The sequence below is a fragment of the Rattus norvegicus genome, chromosome 18 (assembly GCF_036323735.1).
Source record: "Rattus norvegicus strain BN/NHsdMcwi chromosome 18, GRCr8, whole genome shotgun sequence".
NCBI classification, from domain to species: domain Eukaryota; kingdom Metazoa; phylum Chordata; class Mammalia; order Rodentia; family Muridae; genus Rattus; species Rattus norvegicus.
Genome location: NC_086036.1, coordinates 46,685,837 through 46,711,882, shown reverse-complemented (window position 1 = coordinate 46,711,882; position 26,046 = coordinate 46,685,837). Strand labels below are relative to the sequence as shown.

General features: G+C 37.0%; 1 protein-coding gene across 10 annotated transcripts in view; it reads right to left on the bottom strand.

Annotated features, from left to right (window-relative positions):
- Positions 1 to 26,046, bottom strand: part of Prr16 (proline rich 16) — a 340,436-nt gene that overhangs the window by 251,369 nt on the left and 63,021 nt on the right. For 3 of the 10 annotated variants that reach the window (XR_010059583.1, XM_063277474.1, XM_063277475.1), the window contains one exon: positions 13,493 to 13,654. The exons of 2 other annotated variants lie outside the window; for them this stretch is intronic. Coding sequence is in view for 3 of the 8 variants with exons in the window: in XM_063277474.1 (XP_063133544.1) it covers positions 13,493 to 13,654 (162 nt within the window). In the remaining 5 variants the exon portion in view is untranslated. Of the gene's footprint in view, positions 1 to 1,714; positions 25,616 to 26,046 lie in introns of those variants that run through there. 5 more of the 10 variants (XR_010059588.1, XR_010059585.1, XM_039096970.2 and 2 more) reach the window with 5 other exon arrangements.

Genomic DNA, 26,046 nt, shown 5'->3' with positions numbered 1-26,046 from the left:
TGTATCACTCTTTGGAGACTTCTGTTTCACTGGATAATTTCTCATATCTTATAGTCTGCTTGTCCTCTTTGTAAAATTTGTAGGCTTTCAGAAATCATAAATTTTATTTTTTTATTTCTTCCAAGGCAATAAATAATTATTAAGTAAACACACTGTGTCCATGCTTACTCCAAGGGGCAGGAGAATTTCAAATTCCAGCTTCTGTGTCTCACACAGAAAAGTCCATGTTGCATACAAAACCCTTATGTTCCTGTCACCATTAAAACTAAACTAGCTGTCCTAGTGAGGGTATCTCCCCAGAGCACTCGTCCAGATGTTCTCACAATGTGACAATCATTGTGTGAATCTACACAGGCATATAAATCGCTAGAGTAGAAAATAAATTATTTTAAAACTAAATCTCACTGATGATTATGGAACACATAATTTATTTTTGAAAAGTGTTTCCTGAATGGCCCAGTACAATGGCAGGTGACTGTAATTTTGGCCTCTGGCTACTCCCAGACTGAGCAAGGGGAAGGGGAAATTTGAAGCCAGCCTGGACAGCTTGGTGAAGCACTGCCTCAAGAACTGTATGTATAAGTATGCAACAGAAAGGCTTCATTTAATAGACAAAATGTTTATAAACATTTATTGACTGAAAAGTAAACAAATAACCCTTGGAAACAGATTGTGGTGGGAGCAAGAGGTAAGAGGAGAACTTATGACTAAGTGGGTGATCCTCCTACAACCAAGGATAAGTCTCTGCTATCTGAGACATCGAATGGGAATTACACCTTACAGAGATAGTCTGATAGTCTATCACATCTCCAAAGAGCTCGCAACAACAGCATACCAAAAATATCTTGACAGCTTTCCTAAAATGTACTGAATTTATTTTGCAAAATTCCTTCTCAGATGGTGGGCTCTGACAAGGTAATTTCATCTACCAGAGAGTTAATGTCAGCTACGGAGCAACTAAGTCGAATTTAAGGAAATATATTTCCTGTTTGATATAATTTGTCATTACGAATGTGTAATCCTCCACTTTGCATTATCTTTTCACTACATGTAATAAGAATGTGGTAGAGAAGAAACACCAAAATATTGAGCAATGTTTTCTACTTGAAGGTGTTTTTCTTTGATTAGGTGGTGGGGAATGGGAGGAAACTGAGGATGAAGAGTCGAGTCTTCATGTGGTGTTGATATCCTGCCATAACATATCATTTTTCCAAATTCCTTTCTTTTGCCATCTCTCTGGAATGCTGTTTCCCACAAATACCTTCATCACAGACAGTCACAGAAAGTCTATCCCTTGCTCCATATCATACTTAATCCTCACCAGCCTCCCAGCTGTGTTTACCTATGAAGATTCTAATGTACATATATTTCTTGGGTTCTGTTTCAGCCCTGTTTGTTGATCCATGATGTCTCTGGTGGAGCACTGAGATGTAGACTTCACAAAAGCAAAAACAAAGCAGCCTAGGAAGAGCACATCTTGGTATTTCCAGTCCCCGCTATTGCTGCACACTGCCTGCTTATGTGCCTCAGGTTTTCTGGGCTTTACAGACCTTAGATGATGAAGTCTACGCAGAGAAGGAACTGCATCCCAGTGCATTTCATAGTCATCTGTTCATCTCACTGAGGCAATCAATTAACAACTGAAACAGCAGAGTGTCAACATTTATCCATTTAATTGTATTTAAACTCCCATCATAAACTATTGAAAATGTACCTTCTGTTGAAGTCTCATTCATGGAGATGGAGATGGCTGAGGGAGTTGGAGTGGGGAACGAAGTGGATATTGACGAATATGACCTTGCACCAAAGTGATTGGTAGATTGTCCGTTACAAACGGCTGATCCATAAAGGTGGTAATATCTATTTCTGAAATCCTGGCCTCTGTGAACTCAATTCCAGGTGAGCATTCTCATTCAACCTGTAGAGTTCCATGACAGGCAAGAAGGCAAAATGAAGAATCCTGTCAAGGTCCACTCCCCTGGGCAATAAATCCTGAGAGGTTAGTAAGCTGCCAGGACTCTAGGCAAGTAACCTATGCACAGGTCCTAAAGACAAAAGCACGCATCCAGCCACACAGATAGGGTATGCATTTTTTTCATCCAAGTTTTCCAAACTGAATGTTAATAGGTCTGCAAGTATCACTTCAGCATCAAAAGGTTAGTGTGAAATACTGGACAAGAGTTTTAGTCTTCTCTATCCATTTATACGCTATGACAACTGTGAAAGAATAACACAGCATGCCTGCCTAACAAAAAAGGCCAAAAAATAAAAAAAAATGAGTGACCGTATATGTTGAATCTGTACAGGAAGTGAATATGCCTTAAAATGAAAAAAAAAGTTGAGAAAAATTCAAGAGCATGTAGGAAAATAACTCTTTTTGTTTTGTCAACTTAAGAACACTATAACAAAGATGAGTGAACCCTGAAATACAATACCACCGGCTAGGTTGGGATGAAGTACTTCTTCGATTGAATTCCTAGAGAATCCCATCTAGACTACAGGAAACCTTTGGCAGTCATTATTGCCCAGGAGAAGGAAGGCAGGATTGTTGACAGGGAAAAGTTGCAACACAAAGTTCATTCCCTTTCGAAACTTTGAAATTCTAAAGCAAATGCTGGACCCACTGTCTTAAATGAATCAGTGTAAAGATAAAAAAAACATAGCTGTTCTCTTTCTTATGGCATGCGTGTTATTTACGAATGTGTACAGGTGTGTGCAAGCACCCTCATGTGCAAAGCCTTACATAGAAGTCAGAGGCACACATCAGGTGTCTGCCTCTATTGCTTCCCACACTATTTTACGAGATGGAGTTTTTCACAAAACCTGGAACTCTGTGTTACTTCCAAGCTGGTTGTCACTAAGCCTCTGGGTCACCCATCTCCGATTCCTGACACTGCTCTGTAATAGGTAATTGCTTGCACAACTGATACCAATGCAGACTGAGGGCCTCCTGTGTCTACAGACAACAATGGATCTACTGCTCTCTGCCCAATGCTCTTCCCGCTCTTGTTTTTTCATATATTTAAATAACCATATCATAAATCAGTGTCAAAAAATTTTCATTCATGAATTATACTCTATTTCAAAGTTACTGTTAAAGAATATAAGACCAAAAAATTCCAAAATTTTCTTTAAAATAAACACCAACATAATATATAAAAATCAGGAAAATGAGGCAATCAAATGTTTTTATAAGAGTTAAATCGCTGGGGTGAGTGATAGGGGATACATCCTTGTCAGCCTTACTATGCTCTCAAATAATAGAATTTTCTGTGATCCATGGGCGATGTGCAAGTCAACCTTGTCAAAATTCAGGGGGGAGGGGAACCATTTGAAGTAAACTGAAATGTCAAAATACTGTAAAATAAAACCATGCATGATATAATTCTAAGTTTAATTGGAAGTATCATAAGCCTAATGCTCAAAACAATGAAGTAGAATGAGGTTTTTAGCAGGATTGGGCTTTGACAAGATAAGTGCTAGGTCTTGGAATATGTGGTAGAATTAATAAAGCAATTTTATAGGAAAGGGTCTACCTTTCTTGCATCAGAGAATGCTTGAAATTATAGGAACAAGTTTTACTTGCTACATGAAAGAAAGATTGTCTAGAAATCTCCCAGCCAGCACGTGTTAGAGACGGTTCTAAGGCAGTGGCTCTCAACCTGTGGGTTGAAATCCATCAGGGGGCCACATCCTGCATATCACAAATTTTCATTACAATTCATAACAGTAGGAAAATTATAGTTATGAAGTAGCAATGAAATAATTACATGGTTGGGGGGATGTCAACAGAACATGAAGAGCTGTTTTAAAGGGTCACAGCATTAAGGAGTTTAAAAACCACTGCTAAAGACTCTCCCAGTTTTCTCCTCCAAGTCTTATTTTTTAGACTCTGTGTGTGTGTGTGTGTGTGTGTGTGTGTGTGTGTGTGTGTGTGTGATGTACATGTACATGTATAAAAACATTATGTTTAACTTAGTGTAAAACAGACTAATTTAACCAATGACAATACTTTAATTCAAGTATTTCATTTTCCCATATTGCACTTTAATCAGTTGGAAATAACTATGGTAGAACCAGTCTTCTTGACATTATTATATCTGCATTTTTCTCCATTTTTATGCAAGGTTAAACATTTGAACTATTTTAAAATCTGTTTTCCAAACACAAAACAGGCCATCTAATCTCAGTGGGATGAATAATTATAGTAGTTCCCCCACTTTATAAGCAAGGTAACCTAGGCTTCTTACATTAAAAGATTTTCTTTCTCTAATTCCTCCAAAGGGGATCCTGTTCTCAGTTCAACGAAATTAGAGAAAAGACTGAAGGAGCTGAAGGGGCTTGCAACCCCTTAAGAACAACAATGCCAACCAACCAGAGCTCCCAGGGACTAAACCACTACCCAAAGATTTTACATGGACTGACCCAGCGCTCCAGCTGCATATGTAGCAGAGGATGGCCTTGTTGGGCACCAGTGGAAGGAGAAGCTCTTGGTCCGGCCAAGACTGGACCCCCAGTATCAGGGAATGTTGGGGAAGGGGAAGTGTGGGTGGTTAGGGAGGAAAATAACCCTTATAGAAAAAGGGAAGGGAGATAGGATGGGGGGCTTATGTCTGGGAAACTGGGAAAGGGAATAACATTTGAAATGTAAATAAAAAATCCCATAAAAGAAAAAAAGCTTTTCTTGTTCTACTTAACTTTTGACAGATCATACATGGAGTCCTTGAGTACCTCAACACAAGGCGAAAACACATGTGTTCATAGAGCCTCGACTACTCAAAAACTATTCTCATCCATCATGTCTTCTACAGGTCAAACATTTCATTTACTAATGTGGAGAGAACTACTTATTAGGGAGAATTAATTTTAAGTTGAATTAAAAATGTAAATATATTTATTTTCTTTTACTTGAGTAGTTACATAATGTGGATAGGAAACTTTATCCAGAGACTTGTGCTCGTGAACACTTAGACATCAGCAGATGGGGTACTGGAGGTTATCGAACCTGTAGGCATGAACTCTTGCCTGATGGCTGGCCTGATGTATTAGGTCCTCGAGTTGCATCTATACACCTCAATATATGTATGTTCTCTAGATATTCATTCATATATTAATCTGTGAATGTATATGTGATTGTGTCTACATTATCATCCACTCCTTATATTTTATTTAACGTACATGGATAGGAAATGAATTATATTTTGTCCCCTTTCCAAATGACTTCAAATTGTCACTACTGACACAATTAGCTGAATATGTGCTTATGCGATGACAAGGTAAATGGGCTAGATTTAAAGAGAGCTGGGTACAAAAATAATTGACTCAAATAATTGTCATTAGTTAACCTTGTGAACTCTGGGAAACCTCTGGTACTTACAGGTATTAATTTCTTCATACTATTGAAAAGTTTAATTATATGTGGGCTAAAGGTGTATAAGTGGGGGCTAAAAATGTAATTTTGATCGACTAAATGCTTAATGTAAGAAATACTGGTCACACATAAGAAATACATGAATGAAAATTTGAAACTAGCATATCTTAAAATAATTCTTTCAAAGTTAGATTTTCTGTTTATGGATATGCATTATGAAGACCTCCTTCTTTTGGAACTCCTTCTATTTGTAACCTAAAAATACTTAGAAATTATTTCAGATTTTGGGATGACTGCTGCCCAATGGGTTAGAATCTTCACTGGAAATTATAAAAGGACCATTATATCCACAAGCATAAGTAAATATACTTTGTTTTTTTTCTTCTTCTTTTTTTCTTTTTTTCAGAGCTGGGGACCGAACCCAGGGCCTTGCGCTTGCTAGACAAGTGCTCTACCACTGAGCTAAATCCCCAACCCCCTATAAGTAAATATCCTTAAGATTTCTTAATTCAAAATTTTCTTCAATTGGTATATATATATATCTCAGAATTTAGGAAGTATGGCTTAATAATATAATCTTTAAACAAGGGAGAGTGAGGAACTGCAGTGTTCTCCATGTAAAAGCTGTATTAGACAGACCATGCCCTAAAAAACATGGTGAAATCTAACAAACAGAAACTACTTATATGTGTATACATACTTTGCAGACTTGTACACAGCTTATTGGAATATACCCGTCTACAGTGTTTATTCCATGATATGGACAGCCTCAAAATCCTCTGCCTTACTGTTGCACATACAGTCGATCCTTCCTAACAAAGCATTAATTATGATTTTGGGAACTGGATTCCAAAAGTTAATATATTTTTTAGTCTCTCTTGCTTAAGAATGATGTATTAATATACCTTGTATTTATTTTATGGACTTACCCAAATGAAGAACAGGAAGCCAAAGGAAGGGAACAAAACAGGTCACCTGTGCTGGTTCAACTGAAAAAGGGCATTTGTGTAACTCCTAGTGTGTGATTTGCTGGACAATTTCTTGCATGCTACCTCATTCAATGAAAAGCTGCCCATTCAGTATGCTTGTTTTATTGATAATGATTACAGCAGTGATTACATCAATGAGAATGTTATTTTAAATACTATTGCTTTGATGTAGAGAATTAAGACAATATTAACTAGAGTGTAGGAGGAACAAAGACAATAGTAGTGTGTGGGTCTGAGTAAATGACTGTTTCACCTTGAAAGTAAGAGATGTCCAAGTTTTCTAAGTGGATTCAGCTGTTGTTCTGGGTTTGACCTCAAATTTTTTATGTAAGAATGTCAATTAAAAGAATGTGATGCTCAAATAATCCTTCCAAACATTGTGAAGTGTGGCATACTTACCTATAATCAACAGAAAATAGGTTTTGAAAAGGCAAGAGAAAGTATTTTGGGAAAAAAAAGAAACTTCTGTCTACAGTGTAGAAAAAAAAAACACCTGAAGAAAACATCTATTGAAAGAAGGAAGGATTGATTCTGACTCATGGGTTCCAGGATTTCACTCCATCTTGTAAAGGAGCACGTGGTTCACACTGTTACTGCAGGTAGACAGGAAGCAGATAGGGAAAGAGACCTACATCACCTGGCTTTCTCTCAACCTCATCCCCCACCCCCATGCCCTTAGCTAAGGCCTGGTGCACCAAAATCATCTCCATAGTAGGTTTTCTGGTTTTTTTTTCTCTTTTTTTCTTTTTTTCTATGACTCCTCCTTGGAAATGCCCTGCAGGCATGCTGGAAGCTCCTTTAGTAACATAAGCATCATTCAAGCCAATCAACTAGATAGTAATGATTAACCATGTTGAGAAAACTCAGGTTTGAATATATGTGTATGTGTATGGTTTTGTGTGTGTGTGTGTGTGTGTGTGTGTGTGTGTGTGTGTGTGTGTGTAATTTTTAAAATGATCTTACTTTTGATAAACTGAGTAAAAATTCAAGGAAAACACTGTTTCCTGATTTCAGGAACAGTTTCATTGTGTAGTAAACAAATTATGACCCAGTCTGCTATGCCTCTCTAATCTAATGTATGGTACAAACGATACAATTGTTACTAGTACTGAATGGAAACATTACATGAGAGTGGTATTTATTGTTCCTGGGGATCTACACTCTAGTCTAGTCATGTTACCCTCTTTGACATCAGACTGGGGTATAATAATGGGTTTATAAAAGTGTATAAGGACATTCACCTCTTCACAGACATGCAAGCTGATTTTGACTATAACATGGAAAGATGAGCTGAGATTGAGTACTCTGTGGTATGTGTCAATTTCTGTGATATGGAAACTTGACTGAAGCCAAGGTCAGACCACTCAGTTTAGGGTCTGCTGCTCAGATAAATGTGTTTTGAACAAGCTAGTGAGAGCATTAGGGCTTTCTATTAAATGACAGACGTTGTCTGAGTTTTCTGGACTGTTCTGTGCACTGTGATTGTGGAAAATAAAAAGCCTTTAGTCATGATCAGGAAACTGGCTAGCTGTACACACAAGCTCAGACCTTAGCTCTTTTAGCGTGTACTCTAACAACCTTATAACTAGAAGCATGCCCTGTCCATCTTGAAAAATCAAGAAGAAATGAATGTTGAAAGCTTTGTAAAGAATAAAAATTTACAGAAGGAAAAAAACACACATTTCTTCTGCAAAAATTTCAAAGTACTAAACACAATTTTATACAAATAATCAAAGTCAAGGACAAGGTTTGTCTAAGTATAGAAAGTTACAGTAGAAAGTTTTAATTAATTTCATAGCAGTTTTTCTAAATAATGAACCAGGTTATACAAGAAAAATTCTAGTTTCCAAAACGACAAAACATTTGCAAGACTATTATTAGCAAAAGAATGCCCAAAAACTACATTTATTTTTCTCTCAATAATAGTTCACACAATTAGAAAATATACTTCTTGTTAGTTTATATGAAATAGAATACAAATGTAACCAGTTTTGAATTATAAAAGAATAATAAATAAATATTGTTTCATTAACTACTTTACTGTTTCTGACTTTATATACTACATTCCAACACCACATCAGAAAATGTGCTTACTGTACTGTTATTATATTCATGATTTAATATATATAATATGTATAATATATAATATATATAATGATATAACTTGAGGTGATATTATAAATGAATAAATGTTTACTACTAAAATCAATGTCATTAGCCATGCTGACTTTAGAAGCCATTAGAAGCTTTTGAGAGACATAAATTGATTGTACAATCAGTATAAACTATAGAGATTCACTAAACCCTGTGTCCTTGTAGCTGGGCACGGTGCCATACTTCTGTGGACACAGCAATCAGGAGGCTGAGGTAATTGGATCCCAAGTTTGAGGGAAGCCTTGGCTACACAGTAACTTCCTTGTAAACCTGAACTAAAATGGTGGGCCCTTTCTCAGACAAATCAAGCTTACAGTCTGCTATGCATTGGGAGTTGGCACACCTGTCTAAAAATCTTAGCGGTATGGCGGCAGGAGATTGATTAGATACAGCCAATAGGAAAGATCTTATGTAATGAGTAAGCGAGTCCTCAGATGTTCTGTACATCCTAGGCTGGGTTCCTGGTGAAATTCTCACTTACACAATCACACAGTCACATTTTTAAGTGAAGGTGTTAAGTGCATTATAAGAGCCTATGGTGCCCATACTAGAGGATTCTCTGACCAAGTCAGAGAAGCCTAGTGTCTTCCTTATGATTAGCCAAGAAATCCTTTGACGATGCCTCTACGTACTCATTCACTAGTTCTGCATCCTTGCAGGCTCTCTAACATGATTTCCTTGTCTGCCTGTGGCATGTGCATCCAAGGATTCATTGGCATTTGTTAGCAAACACTTGGATGTGAACATAGTGACTTTTGAGGAAGCAGAATTTTAAACTTGGCTGGTTCGCAATATTCAAGGGAAACTAACATGATTTATCAGGCATTGATTACGTGCCATGCACTATGGCAGCTGAGCAGCAATTTGATAATAGATAATTCATCTAAATCTAAAGCTGAGTGTGAACTATAGCTTCAGTTAGTTAACAAAGTAAGTGAGTGGCAAAAACGGACTGCTTGCTCTCATATGTGGGATTTTTTAAACACCAAACTCAAAGAAACAGAGAAGAGTAGCTACCAAGACCTGAGGGTGAAGGCAGAGGTGACATGTTGGCCAAACAACTTATATACCACAAACTGTACACATTGACGGTATAAAGCACAGTGTTTCTATGTATGAATACCAAGAAATTACTATACTTTATTAATATATTCATATATATATGAACATTTTGAATTGTGAATATATATATGAATACATATAATGTGCTATACTTTATACTTTATACTTCTTGTTAGTTTATATTAAATAGAATACAAATGTAACCAGTTCTGAATTATAAAAGAATAATAAATAGCATGTCTAGCAGTTAAAAACAAAAGGCAACTAGGTAAGGTAATAGGTTAGTAAGGCTGTTGGAGGCAATCATGTCACAATGTATTCATACATTAAAAAGATGCACTTAATACCTTCAATTATATAATTTGCATTGTTCAAGTATCTTAATCAACTGAAGAAGAGAAAGTGAACAGTGGTGAGGGCAGCTAAAATCTAAAAAAGGATAAAATTTCCAGTCACTTCCTGAGCTCTTATCCTCCCCGTGTGGCTACATTGTACAGAAATGTGTCAGTAACGAGGAAGAAAGGAATAATAAAGAGGAAATAAATGAAGAGAGTTTCTGTGTTCAAGACATTACCCCTAGGACTTACACCAATAATAGCTGGGCTTTCTGTATTATTTGTTTTTCCCAAATGGAGAAGTTAGCTTGAATAGCTCCAGGAGCAGGATGTAGGCCTGTCTGACTGAGAGACAACACTCTCTCAGACACACTTGTTTGTCCCATGCTGAGACCTGCCTAATGCCTTCTATCTGCCCTAATCCACATAAGAGGCAGAGGGAGTGCCCTGCTCTCAGACAGAAAGGGATGGCTGCCTACTTTTTGTATTTCTCCTTGTCACCGAACCCAAGGAGTCCCTAGGGAGCAGGCTCATACGTTTACTGCACTAATTTTGGCTCATACTTCTCAAACCTGTTTTATCTTTGACGTGGGTCAAATTATTTCTACTCTGCCCAATCTCTGAAAAACTAAAGCAAATTATTAAATTCTACAAACAGGACCATTATTTCTCAAAAACAAAATTATAATGACTTGAAGAACATGCTTAGACTTGTTATTAAGCAAAAATAGAGGAACATGTGCCTCAGGGTATTTGCAGTAACAATGGGAATGGGTACAATGAAATGTCCTATGGAACCCCTCTGCTTCCTCATTGATGTGCCATTGATGTTTCCTGCCTAACATAGATGTTCCTTCTCTTGTTATTTGATGAATTTCAGTCCCCTCATAGTTTCAGTCCCCTCTGAGTAAGGTTTGTTCTTCCTAGAGTGTTTCTAACTCAATAAATCCCTTTATGCATCCAAACTGTACTGCTGGCAGAGACAACCAAACAGTTCATTGCGTGATTATATAATTTTAGTCCTCTGGAGTGAAATGTACGTTCTTAGAGGCAGGGATCTAACTTGCTCTACTTCGTTTTGTATCCTTAGTTGCCTAGCAACAATCCTGTGTATTGTGGCTGTCCAATGAGTGTATGCTGAATCAATTAACTTACATATGTCACTAGTATGTTCATGAAATGATTAGAAACTCCCTTGAGTTGAAACAGTGTCACACTCTATGTCCATTAGTTCTGAATTGCCTGCATGTTATGTCTCTATGACTGTGTGTCAGTTTCCTCAAAACCAACAAGACAAATGTTCATTTTAAGGAACAAATAAGAATATGCTCAAAACCTCCATGCACATGACAGTATTCAAAAATATAAGAAATATTAAGCCACAGATACTTGTGAGTATGATTAACCTAACAAATGTACTAAGGATGCTCAGAGCAAGGGGAAGACCTAAGGACATGACAGGACTGGATAAAGAGTAATAAAGAGAGAGCTCATTAAGGGGCAGAGATGGGGTCTTCAGACACTGACAGAGAAGAGGGAGGGTACCTTGCTAGATGATTGTAGAAAACACATATGAAGGAAGAAAAGGAGAACTGTTTGGTTCCTGTACAGGTGAAAATACTATGAAAATTTCATACGAAGACAAAATCGGGCATAATAATGTTTCTGCTGCACACTCCACAGTCCCTCAGCTCATGAGGCAGACCACACTGAACTACTTCCCATCTTCAACCATGCAGAAAGACCGCTGTAATACATTTCTCTTTTTAAAAGATAGAAAATGCAAGCTTAGGAGACTTGCAAGTATGAAGAAAACAAGCAACTGTGATTTTGTTTTTCTTACAAGAAGGATTACAAGGTTCTATTATAGAAAAAACAAGATTGTATGAGTGCCGTGTGTGTATGTGTGTGTATGTGTGTTTGTGTGTGTGTGTGAGTGTGTGTGTGTGTGTGAGTGTGTGTGAGTGTGTGTGTGTGTGTGTGTGTGTGTGAGAGAGAGAGAGAGAGAGAGAGAGAGAGAGAGAGAGAGAGAGAGAGAGAGAATGAATCAATATACGACAGGAGATTAAATAGGGGTATTGTGCTTTGAAGACTATTCAGGTAAAGACTACAGGTTTCCAGTAGTGGAGAGTCAGGGCTCAAACTCAGTACAATGTATAAAAATAGCCCAAAAGAGAGAGCTTGGCAGTCATGTACCCTTTACATCACTGTCAGTTCCCTAACTCCATTGTCACCTCTTGGTCAGTAGCAAGCCAGATGCCATTAGGATGTCACACCATAATCAATCTTTGGAAAGATAGCACACATCAAGCCTCAGCCAATTTCCAACAGAACTGAAAAATACAATTCTTGGACAATGACAGAGAAAAGGAACATGACTTGAGGGTAAATTATAGCATTTTGGTCCTTGTCAACTAGGAAAAGCAGGGGCATTTTAAAATGGCATAATGCCTCCTATCGTTCTTTGAGTCCTGTTTTCCTTTGAAAAAAAAATAGCAACCCTGATTTAAATAAGCACAGTATCTTCCTTTTACCAGTAACAAAACATAGAAAATACTTACAAATAAATTTTATCGTGAAACATTTGCCAAAATGTAATTGAAGGCTGTCTGAAACTTGGGGAGAAATTTATGAAAGAGTAAGAATAATGTAAGTAAAAGACCATAATATCAATTTCTCCACCTCTGAAAAGAAATGCTGACATTTAATCAGTTGGGCCAGGGAAGCAAAACAGAATTGATTGCCTACAAGATGGTTCAGCTTGGGAAATACAGTGAATAACAACATTGGTTATGGTGTTTCTATTTGTAATATTACTTAATTGTTTAAAATATTCATAATTCACATGACGCAACTGGATCCTGTCCTATTCATCCCCCTCCTAGTTCCACTTTCCCCCTCCATTCCAGCTATTCCCTCCCAAGTTCACATAATGTTTGGTTTGGTTTAGTTTGGTTTGGTTTAGTTTGGTTCGGGTTGGTTTGGTTTGGGTTGGTTTGGTTTGGTTTGGTCTGGTTTGGCTTGGCTTGGTTTTACACACTGATTCTCTTTAGTGTTGTCAATATATGCAAAAGCTATAGGGTCACCTACTAGAGTACCAGTATCCCCCAGGTGTTGCACCCTGAAAAAATGACTCTTTTACCCCAGAAGCCCAATTGTTGGGCTTCTTAGTTAGAGGTGGAACTTCGTAAGACCCATTTCCACACATGCTGGGATTCTGTGAGGATTGAACATGTGCAGGTCTTCTGTCTGCAGTCACAGCTGCTGTGAGATCAAAAGTGCAAATTCTTGTGGGTTTCATTCATCTTTAATTTAATTTTTGTTTATTTTTTCTTTATTCACTTTTTAGGAACCTGCTCACTGCCCCTCTCCCAGTCTCCCACTCCCACAATCTTTCCCCATCTCCCTTTCTTCTTTAAGCTAGTGGGTTCCTCCTGGGTATACCCCAACCCTGGCACATTAGTCTCTGTGAAGCTAGGCACATCCTCTCCCACTGAGGCCAGACAGGGCAACCCGTCTAGAAAAACATAGCCCAGGTACAGCTTTTGGGATCGTCCCCATTCCAGTTGTTCAGAACTCACATGAAGAACAAGCTGTACATCTGCTACAGATGTGCAGGGATGCCTAGGTCCAGCCTGTGTCTGTTCTTTGGTTGGTGGTTCAGCCTCTGAAAACTCCAATGGTCCAGGTGAGTTGATTCTTCCTGTGGAATTCCTATAGCCCTGGTGGAACAATCTTTCCTCCTATGGAAGAGGGAGATGGAGGGATGTAATCAGGTGGTAGAGTGGATGGGAAAAAGGAATAGGGGTTCAGGATGAGGTGTGAGTAGGGACAGGAGGGATGGCCAGATGACTATGGGAGTAAATGGAAATCAACAAATGAACTGGTGGGGAGGTGGGGGAATCTCCAGGAAGAGACAGAGAGCTGGGATAAGGGAAGCACCCAAGAATCAAGATGGGGGGTTGATCATAGCTGTGATGCACACCATTGGGGACATAGAACCTAAAAAGGCTACTCCTGTCACCAAGCAAAAACTCCAATAGATCAATAAAGACACCAACCCACCCAAAAAACTTAAGACCCCAAAGTTATCCTGCCTGCAATAAATGCATGTGGATAGGGCAGAGACTGAGAGAATTGTCAACCACCAACAAGCCCAACTTGAGACCCATCCCATGGGCAAGCACCAGTGCCTGACACTGGTAATGATACTCTGCCCTCTGAGAGTCTCCACCCATCAGCTGACTCAGACAGATGCAGACACCCACAGCCAAACAGTGGGTGGAGCTTGGGGACTCTAATGGGAGAATAAGAGGAAGGATTGCAGACCCCTAAGGGGATAGGAACTCCACAGGAAGACCAACAGAATCAACTCATCTTTTGTTGTTATTTTTGTGTTTTTATAAACCACAGCTTTCAATTTATATTGTCATTCATTGTCTCTATCTCTTTACACAGTATTTATTATCCTTAACACACAGAGGCTACTGAACTTTGCCATAAATCCACAACTCATCGAATTTACCCATAAAAGTCCTTTTTTATCATCAATACACAACACATCATTTATTGATGCTCCTCTAAAATTAGATAAATAAACATACCGGGTGTCTTGATGTATATCTACTTACATATATCTATGACAAGTACATACATGTATGAAAATCTCATGTAATTAGCATAAATTTTGAAGCATGGCTTATTATTGTACCTGTGTAGACATAAGATAGATCTGTGTGTTCTTTTGAATGTTTGTGCAGCTCATAGCATGACAGGATGAAAATTTGGAACAGGGAATTTTATATAATTTCAAAATTGCTCACTTTAGTCTGTGTACTGACTGACACTTTGCTCTTCAAACATCTTGTGACAGGTACAACATTTTCAACTCCATGTTCTTGTGGAAAATGACAAGGGATCATTCAATGTAAGAAGAAAACTGCATCATAATGAAGATAGTTTATCTTTCAAGGGAAACATAGGTCTAGGGACATTTGTTAAGTACTCACGATGAAGACCCCAGACAGAAGAGTCACTGAATCTTTCAGTGATCCCCATCCCCGTGACTAGGCAAATTCTTGGTTTAGAAGGACTTTTATATTAACATCCCTACAGTTACCCCATAAGGAGATAGTGTTGAAGAATTATCTTTCTTTCTTCTGCCTAACTTTGTAATTAAGATTATGTTGCAATAATTTACAAATTGATCCCCCATAACTTTATTTACCTGTGTGGGTTGTGTATGTGTGTGTGTGTGTGTGTGTGTGTGTGTGTGTGTGTGTGTGTGCCCTGTGTGTCCTGCTCATGTGTTTTGAGATATGGAAAAAAACTTGGTTGTCATTTATCCTTACAAACAATCCACTTTGTTTTACGTTAAAAAAGTCTTTTGGTGGGATGCAGGACTTGAAAAAAATTAGCTGTCTGACCAGTGAACCCCAGGGTTTCTTCTGAATCTTCATCCCCAGTTCTAGGCTTAAAAAAGCAAGACATCACAACTGGTGACATCATGTGAGTGATAAAGATGGACTCAAATCTTCATGCTTGTGTGACAAGCACTTCATTGAGTGATTTATCTCCCCAGTCTCTGCTTCCCCCACCTCTTTGGTACATTCTTAAGAATAAATAAATGTCCAAGTACATAGCTTTTGAAACAAGTAATGGTAGAAGGATAGAACCTAATTCTGAAAGCTTTCCTGTGATCGCCACATGTGCATGCATGCAAGTGCACACACACACACACACACACACACACACACAGAGAGAGAGAGAGAGAGAGAGAGAGACAGACAGACAGACAGACAGACAGAGACAGAGACAGAGACAGACAGAGACAGACAGACAGACAGGCCTTTCCTTTTAGTGAAATGATTTGATTCCAATGTTCACATTCAAGAGCAGAGCACTCTAGCTAAACCCTTAGCCACCACTCCCTAAGTGCTTTTGCTTCATTACACAAGACTGTCCGGGAGCACTGCATTGAACTCTATTACTCAAGGATGAGTGCAAACCTTTAGCAACCAGTGGCTACTGCCAGCTGATCACAGACTAGCCTAACAGCTCTGGCACCAAAGTATATGGTAAGAATCATTTAGCTACTGAATCAGAGAAAACACATTGAGGGTCTTAAGAAAAACCAGCTGGTGGTGAGTTGGTCTGGCCAACAATCATCTTTTATACTATACAGAATTTTTTTTTAATATTCAGAAGACAGATATATAACTTTACTGGTGTGTAGTAAATAAACACTAACCATATTCATATGGAAAGGCCCCCCTCCAGACTCAAGGAGCTCTGTTGATTTGATTACTGGCTGGCACATAAATGTCAGTTAAGCTAAACACAGAGGCATAATATCTCAGTCGTTTAAAACATAGGTTATGCCACCGACTGTGCAAAACTGTTACTAACTCCAGCTTCTACGCTCATGAATTGGCAATGATAAAACATTATCAAATAATGAGATTTAATAAAGTAATATATGGAAAACACTTTCCATGGTGAGGGCTCAATAAATCTGGTACATGTCTACCGTACTACTAACGATTGTATTTTTAACTAACCATACTGTCAAAATTATAGAAATTTAGGGTCAAAGTAATTTAGAGCCTTCAGGTGTGTGCTAAATTAATGTAAGAAGGAATTAGGAGGAAGATACTTACTTAGAATACACTCCTTCAACTTAAGTCAGAATTAAGAAACACGTTTATCAGACAGTGGGTATAAAACATGAGGTTAAATTTGTGCCTAGCCAGTATCTAATTCCGTTTTTAATGATACAAATGATTAATTTTAAGTAAAACAATGTCTTAGTGTTCTATTGCTGTGAAGTGATACCAGGACCATGGCAACTCTTATAAAAGATGGAATTTAATTGAGGCTTGCAGACGTTTCAGAGGCTTAGTCCATTATCAGCATGGTGGGAAGCATGGCAACATGCAGGCAGACATGGTGCTGGAGAGGAGCTTGAGAATTCTACATCCAGATTCACAGAGAGCGGTAAGAGAGGATGACACTGACCCTGGCTTGGTACCTGAAACCCCAAAGCCACTCCCAGGGACACATTTTCATCAACAAAGTTAAAACTACTCCAACAAGGCCATGCCTCCTAATCTTTGTCATGTAGAGCAACTCCCTAATAACCAAGCATTCAAATGTATGAGCCTATTGGGGCCATTTCTATTTAAAACATCACAAATAATATAGTTTTCATATTTAGTAACTGATTGAGAATATATACAATTTTTAAGATATATATGTATATATTATATATATAAAACATAAAACAAACAATGTGGTATTGCATAAATAGATTTCGGAAATGTTAAATGATATATTTATAATTACAAAAGTTTAATAATTTCCTTTACTGTTATTTTCCCCAATAGTAAATTCCATGAGCTATAGTTTGTTGTGAAGTTTTCACATCTTTCTGTGATATCTGAAAGCTATTGTCATACACAGACTTGTCAATAATAAACTATATTAACCAGAAAGAAGCTGTGCGAAAGAATGTGACATTACGCAGAGAACATTGATCAATTCTGTATTACATTTCTGATAAAATATAAATTGTATGAACAGAACCAACACATGAAGGCATCTATATTTACTTTCTGAAGAAATCCACATTGATTTGTCAGGAAACAACATTTGAAATCCGAGATGCATATGTCCACAGACCATATGAGTAAGTACCTATACAAGCTACCTGTTTTGACTAAAGGGTAGAAAATGATCTCCTTTATAAAAAAGAGGTATTATCACTCTCAGTTATATGTTCCAGTGTATTATCATATATTTTCCCATGCCTTTCCTTCAGCTCTGTCTTCTTAGAACTATTTACTGGTTATGGATTACATATAATTCGCAGTTTCTTATGTTGCATTACTTAATTTCCTGCAGAGATACTAATAAACACTCACTTAACTCATGTTCGGTACCAATGACAGACCAAAGAAATAGATTCTATACCAGTCCAGCTTGGTGAACAAATGAGTTTATTGTGCTTTACTATAGGACCACTTGTGAGTGGATATTCATCGGAACATCAGTGATCAAACCACAGCTGTATCACTGAAAAGTCCTAGTGGCTTCATAGAAGCTGTATCATGGTGTCCTGACTTAAGTGTCTCCATTTTGTCTACACTACTGTTTTCTAAGATACTGTGGAGTTGAGAGGCAATAGATAGTAGTGGACAGAATCTCAAGTGGGTGTTACCTTGTACTGACAGTGATGACAGACTGTTAACATTATTATATGCCTAGCAAACATTGTGTTATTTTGCATACATTATTGTCATGGCTACAGGATCAAACTCATCTCTGTCACATGCTGGCTACTGGCAGGTCAGGTCTAGAGGCAGAGGCTTTACATACAACGCAGAAAACATTATGTTCACAGCAGGTATGAAGTGTTCCTTAAGATTCTAAGCTGAAGAATTTGACTGTAAAATATTCTGGAAGTCTAGATTCTAGACAGGAATTCCCAAACATGTTTTGTATGTATTTTTTATAATAATTATTTTTATTCTTGAAGATATGACATAATTACATCACCAGTCCCATTCATGTTTAACAATACTGCCATCTAGGCTTTTTTTCCACAAAATATATTGAAAATAATAATCCACTAGAGATTTGTAAAAATTATTTAATAGCTATATGAGAAGTCCTTTTGAGAGAAAATTAGTATTAGATTAAAAATTCACAATAGAATAGATAATTTTCCTAGGGAAAAAACTCCACACAACTGTTAAAGATTGTAAAAGGCTGCTGGACTGATTAGAAATTCACAATGGTGAGAGTTTGGGAGGTTGAAAATACAGAGCTAACTGATCTTGTGTTATTTTAATGATTAACATTACTTATCAAGTGGACAGGAGCATGAATCACCAAAAGACAAGCCTCTAGGATTGCCAATGAAGAATTATCCAGATCAGGTTAATTGAGGTGAAAACACACATTCTGAATATGAGTGGCACCCCTCCAGGGACTGGGGGCTCAGACTGCATAAAAAAGATGAGGAAGCCAGCTAAACACCAGCATTCATCTCTCTTTGGTTTCTGACTGTATTCCAGTGCACATAGCCCTATAAAAGCACACATAATTAGAAAATAATTCTGTAATAAACATTAAAACCTCTAAAAGTAAGTCTGGGGGAACTGTACTTTATTTAGCCAGAATTGGAAAAATACTAGACAGCACTAACCTTCACAAAAGGGAAGTCGATGATAACATGCATTCCTTCCAGAATTCCATTTCTCTTTGTGATTAGGAAACATGTAATTGGGGGTTGGGGATTTAGCTCAGTGGTAGAGCGCTTGCCTAGCAAGCGCAAGGCCCTGGGTTTGGTCCCCAGCTCCCCCCCCCAAAAAAAGGAAACATGTAATTGGATTTTGTTACAATCACAACAACTAGGGAATCCTAACTTCTTATGATTCTGATCACTTGTTTCTGTGTCTACCACTATTGTTTGATGTATGGAGAAAGGACAGTTTGGAGGGAAGGGCTTTAAAATGACACTGAAATGTTGTCTTATTTCCTCTGAAATGAGACTATTTTTTTTTACTGGTCTAAACTGTAATTTGGTGTAGTATCCAAGTAATAAGAGAAATAAAAGTACAAGCCCAAACTGTTGCAATGACCTGGACATAAAACCCGAGCCTTTTCAAACTTTAAAGCTGACCAAACTCTGATGGGTTTATGGCTCTAAAATCGATTTAGCCAAAAAAATAATCTAGAGTAAAAAAAAATCCAGTCAGTTGACTTAGTAGAATACACACACACACACACACGCACACACACACACATACACACACACACAGGAGAGAAACAGAAAAGTAATAAAAGAAGAAAATATTGAATAACGAAGGAAGAGAAAGGAGAGGAGAAATAGCATAGATTCGGTGCTCATGCATGAAATTCTGAAAAAGAAAAATAATAAACCATTGCAAATACAGCAAACCTCACATGACATAGTTCACAAAATATGAATAACTTGACATGGGAAAAACTATATATACTTAGCTTGCTTAAAGAGTGTGTTTTTTTGTGTGAGTTAAAAATGTCTTTCTTTCATCTACTATCTTTACTTGTAGAGGGATTCTGCATTTTTGAGTATTTGAACTTATGGTATAATCTTACTACTGTAAGTGGCACATAGATGTTACGACAGATTCATGGGCAGAAACAGAAAGAACATGATGTCCAGACTGTGATGACTACAGATATGCATAGGATCTGGGAAGCTTTCTTAATGGTTTTTAACAACTATACCCTAAAGACAGCTTTCTGGCCCACACTAACTTCTTTTTGTGATCCCAGGAATGAGTCTTCCTGTCACTACCACCGGACTTAAAGTACTTGGACTGTATGTACAAATAATGTGATGTTTAGCCAACAGGGACCTATTAATAAAATTACCCAGACAATGTCATACCTACAAAACTGACTAATAGAAATATTTGGTAAGAAGAGATGGAATGCTGTAGAAGTCAATGAACTGATAAAACATGGAAAAGGAAGCAATCCCCCATTGCAAATCCAGAATTAAATTATCTTGGGCTATCTTTAGTCCCCGTAGTCATACACTGACTCCCTCTACACCTTTCGTGACAGGTAAAACTTTTTAATTGTATTTTTAGCACATATTTACTCTTAATAACCCAAAAACTAAGCTCAGGTTGCGTCTGAGACTTGTGTAGTAGAGTCTCCCCCATTTTTAAGGTAGCTTACTCACTGGAAGATCCATCAATGTATTTCGTAAATGCTTTGATTGATTTATCGCGCTCTTTTGTTATGTCAGTATAAAAGTGTTCACGCACCTACTTCCACATTAGAACGTTATAGGAAGCATCATGAATCCGTTTTTCACGTCAGGGTCACTTGCGTTTTGCTCAGAACAAACTGTTTTTATTGTCTTTGAAGTGGGAGCTGTATTTTGCATTAACAAATTCTGCAATATAGAGTAAAATTGAAACATAGTTGCATTACACATACCGCTTTAGAAATTCGTTTCCTATATAAACACAAAAAATCATGGGGTTACTATGTTACTATATTACTATTATTATTACTCATAGTTATTACGAGAAAAATGTCTGAAAATCACTGATATGAAGCAGAAATCCAAACTAGTGTCTGGTGCGTGTGTTCCAAACTTCTGAATATTTAATACACATTGTATTAGTTGTTAACATTTAACAACTGGAGAGTTCATACAAAAGGCAATTTACACAGCTTCCCCTTAAAGTTTAGAAGGCGTCAACAGCTGTACCCTTAGAAAGGACACATACTGACGGGTTTCCTAGGTTTCTTATTCTCTCTTTCTTTGCGCATTTTTGAGCCTAATACGTAACCCAGACATTTGAACTTGTCACATTTAGTCTAGATCTCTCCTTTCATGATGACCAAAAAGCATTATAGAAACCTATCAATTATCCCAGATATCTCCAAAGTCTGACAGACACAAAATCGAAACTATAAATGACTATGACAATAAAATTTCAAGCTATTGACATGTAAGGCCAATACATCCCTTAGTGTTACTCCAGTAAAGGTTCTTGTCTCAATTTCTCATGTCACATTCTAGCCAAGTGAAACCCACAGAGAACAAATGTGCTGCTAAAATTCTCAGTTTGAACATAACATAGAACTAAACTCTGCTTACCCTCATTCTGACACCTTTTCAATCATGCATTGATGCCCTGTTGTCAAATATTCCAAAAATCACAAGGCAGTGGACTCACAGCATAGACGCACTCAAGCCAGCCAAGTCTGTGGTGTGGACAATGTTGATAAAAAACAATGTTCCACTAATCATTCCTCTACTCTCCCTGGCAGCTTATCTTGTAAATGGAGACAAATTGTAAAGTATTTATTTACAATTGCCAGAAGTGTATCGTGCTGTAAGTTGATTACCGCAGAGGTCCATTGCAACATCACAGCATCCTGTTCCTGTGGCAGCATCTGAGGTGAATGAATGACTCCTAAGTGAATGGAAAAACAAGGCGACTCTTGATCTACTTTGATCCAACAGCTACCGAGTAAACATCGACAGCACGCTCCTAAAACTACTTCATTCAGAAAAAAATAAAAAGAAAATAAACTGGGTATAAAAAAGTATAGGAAGAAATCTTTAGTTTGAAAATAAGAAAGTGAAGTCCTTAAGGAAAGAGTTGGAGATTATAAAGAAAAATATTTTCTGTGAGTGTAAAGTGCAGTGACATTATGAGTCTGGATCCCATATAATTTTGTTTCACGTATCAGCATACAAATAGTTATTTTTTAAGTAACAATTACAATTTTATGTATCACCTTTAAGGGAAATCAGAATAAAGAAACTTCAGATGATCTGATCTGGAATCTACAAGAACAGTCATTAGTTCCAGATAAGAACAACCCAAAAAGGCTTGAGAAGTTAGACTATCAACCCAAGAGATGCAATATATTGAAGTAAGAGTACAAAATGTTTGACACTTCCTTAGAACTGTGTCATATAGTAGATATATGTTTCAATTTTTAGAGTTTGGAAAATTAAGATATGTGTACATGTTGATACACCATACTATTAATACATATTTTAAATTCCAATGGGGTTTTGTCTTAAGTTCTGAAAACACCATTTTATAGGACAAGCAGTTTTACAGAGATCTAATTATACTTTAAAGGAGATGCTTAGCAAACAAAATGGGGTGACAAAAATCCTCAGAGATAGATCACATAGTGTCTTACTAACTTCAAATGTTTTAAATGCCAGAAAGCAACACCTGTTAAGAAACATTGGTTTATGGAAAAAATCTGCTGAATTAAATCAGCCTGGATGTCTTAGCTTCAAAAAGAAGGGAAGAGAATGGAGAGAAGCTTTGTCACAGGAAAAGAAATACTGTGGCTTCCTTTCAAATTGATAAAAATAAGATTCGACAAGGGGAGTTTCCCTGAAGATCTTGGGTGCAGACATGAAAGAAAAAAGGAGACAAGAGACTTGGGAACCACAGGATGAAAAGTTACATTAGTGACTCTACTCTTAAACCAAAGGGCAAGAAGACGGATATTTTTACATTGGTAGAGACTTTGTATATTTTATTACTTTGTATAATATATATTATGTATCAATACTTTTTAAGGAATTATGCTTATGTAGTTCTTTAAAAATGCAATAATAAGTGATAGTCCTTTTAAAACCTGCTATTATAAACTTTTTAGGATAAAAAAGAAACACAAGTCTGTAGTCAGACAACTAAACATATGGTCATGTTAGGTACTAGCTTAGTTAATTACATAAATAAGCATCGTAGGTTGAACAGATAGGAACGAGCCAGAAACAAACAATGTTTGCCTATTCAGGTATACTATAGATAAATAAATGCTCTTCAGAAGCCCAAGAGATCCTCAGAAAATAGCATTTAAGGATGTTTTATTAACAAAAGGCTTTTTTGACAATGAAACAGGTCAGCTCCTAGCAGTCCCCCATTCTGCTTTAAAGAAGCTGATGAGCGTCAAAGAACGTTTTTATGGAGTTTATTTTATACTTGGCAAGCGAGCCAAGAGGGAAGAAACTTCCCTTGCTTCAACCGCTGCTAGTATGCTCTCCAAACTGGACGAAGAATAGGCAGGGAGGTCGACTGCTGAGCATTGCCAAGGCAGGGCACATAATCCTTCTTATTTCCTGCTTCATAGCGAAGCCTTTCACATATACTGGGTCAGAGGCCAATCCCGATGCTCCAAAGGCAAAAGAGAAATTTTGAGGGACTTTCCAGGCAACCATCACTCTCATTTCTAGAATTTATGCTCATGTTATATTTATTGCTCCTAATGTTTTAAGGTCTAAGAAGATGGTTTTGGTTGGTAATGCAAGTTATGATAGAAATTAATTTAGTTACAGAACTCTGAACTTAACAAGATAGAGAGTAGAATGCATTATCTAAGACTGCCAAATATCTACGGACCAGACATTATGAATGTAACCTTGCCTGATAGTTTTCATAATCATTATTATTGTTTATAATTTATTGTCAAAAGATAAAGAGCCTTTTACTAGAGTAAAAGAGGGAACTGCAGAAAGAACCTCATGTGTACTGTGGGGGGGCATCACCTGTCAATAAAAATCTTAATGGGGGGCAGGGAATAGGAAGTGGGAGTTCTAGGGGGAGAAAGAAACTCTTGGATAGAAGTAAGCACAGAAAAAATTTCATCCCAAACTCTGAGGAGACATAGAATAGACGAGTTAATTAAGTTATGAGTTAGTCAGGGAACAAGACCAAGCTTATGGTGTAGGCATTTATTAATATGCAGTGAAGTCTCAGAGTCATCATATCCAGAACTGGGGTGTGGGTGGAACGAGCCAGCAGTTACAGTTTAGTTTATTAAAATAATTTTTAAAAAGACTGTTGCTGTAGATGATAGGAGATGTCCTATCTGTTATCCGTTTTTAAAGTGACATAAATTTAACTTGGAGAAAAATATTATTTTCCCCAAATGCTTCTCTCAAGCCTAAATAATAACCTCTATAACCTTTAAAATAGGTCAACCTGGCCATCACCAGGGCCAAGGACTACATTATACCTGAAGAGGTGCCCAGTAACTCATGAAACACAGGAAACACATGAGACAAAATGTAACTGATAGGATTTCAAAAGTTGGTCCAAAAAGTCACAGAACTCATTTTTAATATGTGGTTGCAAAGAGCATTCAGGAAAAGGAGGAACGAACCCTTCAATTACAGGTTTGAGAAAGATCAAAAGAAAGCCAACAGGAAAATTTCTTAAATTTCCTGCAAAGTAAGCATGGGTTGTAGAAGGAGCCCCATTGTAAGAACATAAGGAAACAAAACAAAATGGAGCTGGAGACTATAGCCCTGTGGTACTGTGTTTGTCTAGCATGTACAAGAATAGATAGATAGATGATAGATACATAGAAAAATAGACAGACGGACAGAAAGAGAGATAGGATAGAGTCAGTTTAAAATGCCATAAATTTAACATGGAGAAAAATATCTATATTTTCCAAAAAGTTTCTGTCAAGCCTAAATAACAGTACTTCTAAGCCTTAAAACAGGCTAACCAGGGACCATCACCATGTCCCAGGCCATTATCACCATGTACATATGTTTGTATATCCATATGTATGTATATTTATATATGTATGTATATACATACTCATATACTTATTATCACCATATATATGTATGTATATACATATGTATATGTATGCTCATATGTTTATGAGTATTAGCTTTTTAAATTTTCTTTTATATGTATATATATAAAATCAGTTAAAAATTAAACACTCAAAAATAACAAAGAAGGAAATAAATATTAGTAGAGCATAAATTGAATTGTCCAGAGCTGCATAAAGGAAAACTTTTTTCAGCTAATAAACACGTTTATTCCCAGAAGTTCAGTTTAGCCTTGAACATTAGCTGCACCCTGTTATTCTGGAATGTACACTCTATGTCTGAAGACATAATTTGAACCAATGGCTAAATGCGTTATAGAATGAACCATTAATATAAAAACTAGCTCAGTTTCAAAAATCCAGGAAACAAATAAGTTGTCAAAACACCCTTAAGCAATAATTTATAGCCTCAAGGCTTCTATGGCAAAATATATTCTTTAATTGCTTGTCATTAGTGCTCGAGAGTGGAATGCACAATCTAATAGATATTTTGGTTTACTTTTCTCTAAGAAAATGCAAACCACAAAACTATCAATGAAGTGCATATATATATATATATATATATATATATATATATATATATATATATAAAATGGTTGTGATGGCCATGGAATTGGTGATGACCCCAGGTTAGCCTGTTTTAAGGCTTAGAATAAGTAACTCCATAGATCATACTGACAGAAACACATATAGAAAACTACACACACACACACACACACACACACACACACACACACACACACATATATATATATATATTACATACATACACATCCATACCTGTGACTCTGAATGCATTTGGTACATATCTCCTGTGTACATGGCTTTCCTTAATTTACCTATGTAAGAGTGGCATTCGCTCTAAATTGGTAAATATTGACAGAATGTTAATAATTATCCTCAAACAATCACTATTTTCTGGGGAAATAAACAGCTCTAAATATGTAGTATTGGGGAGAGA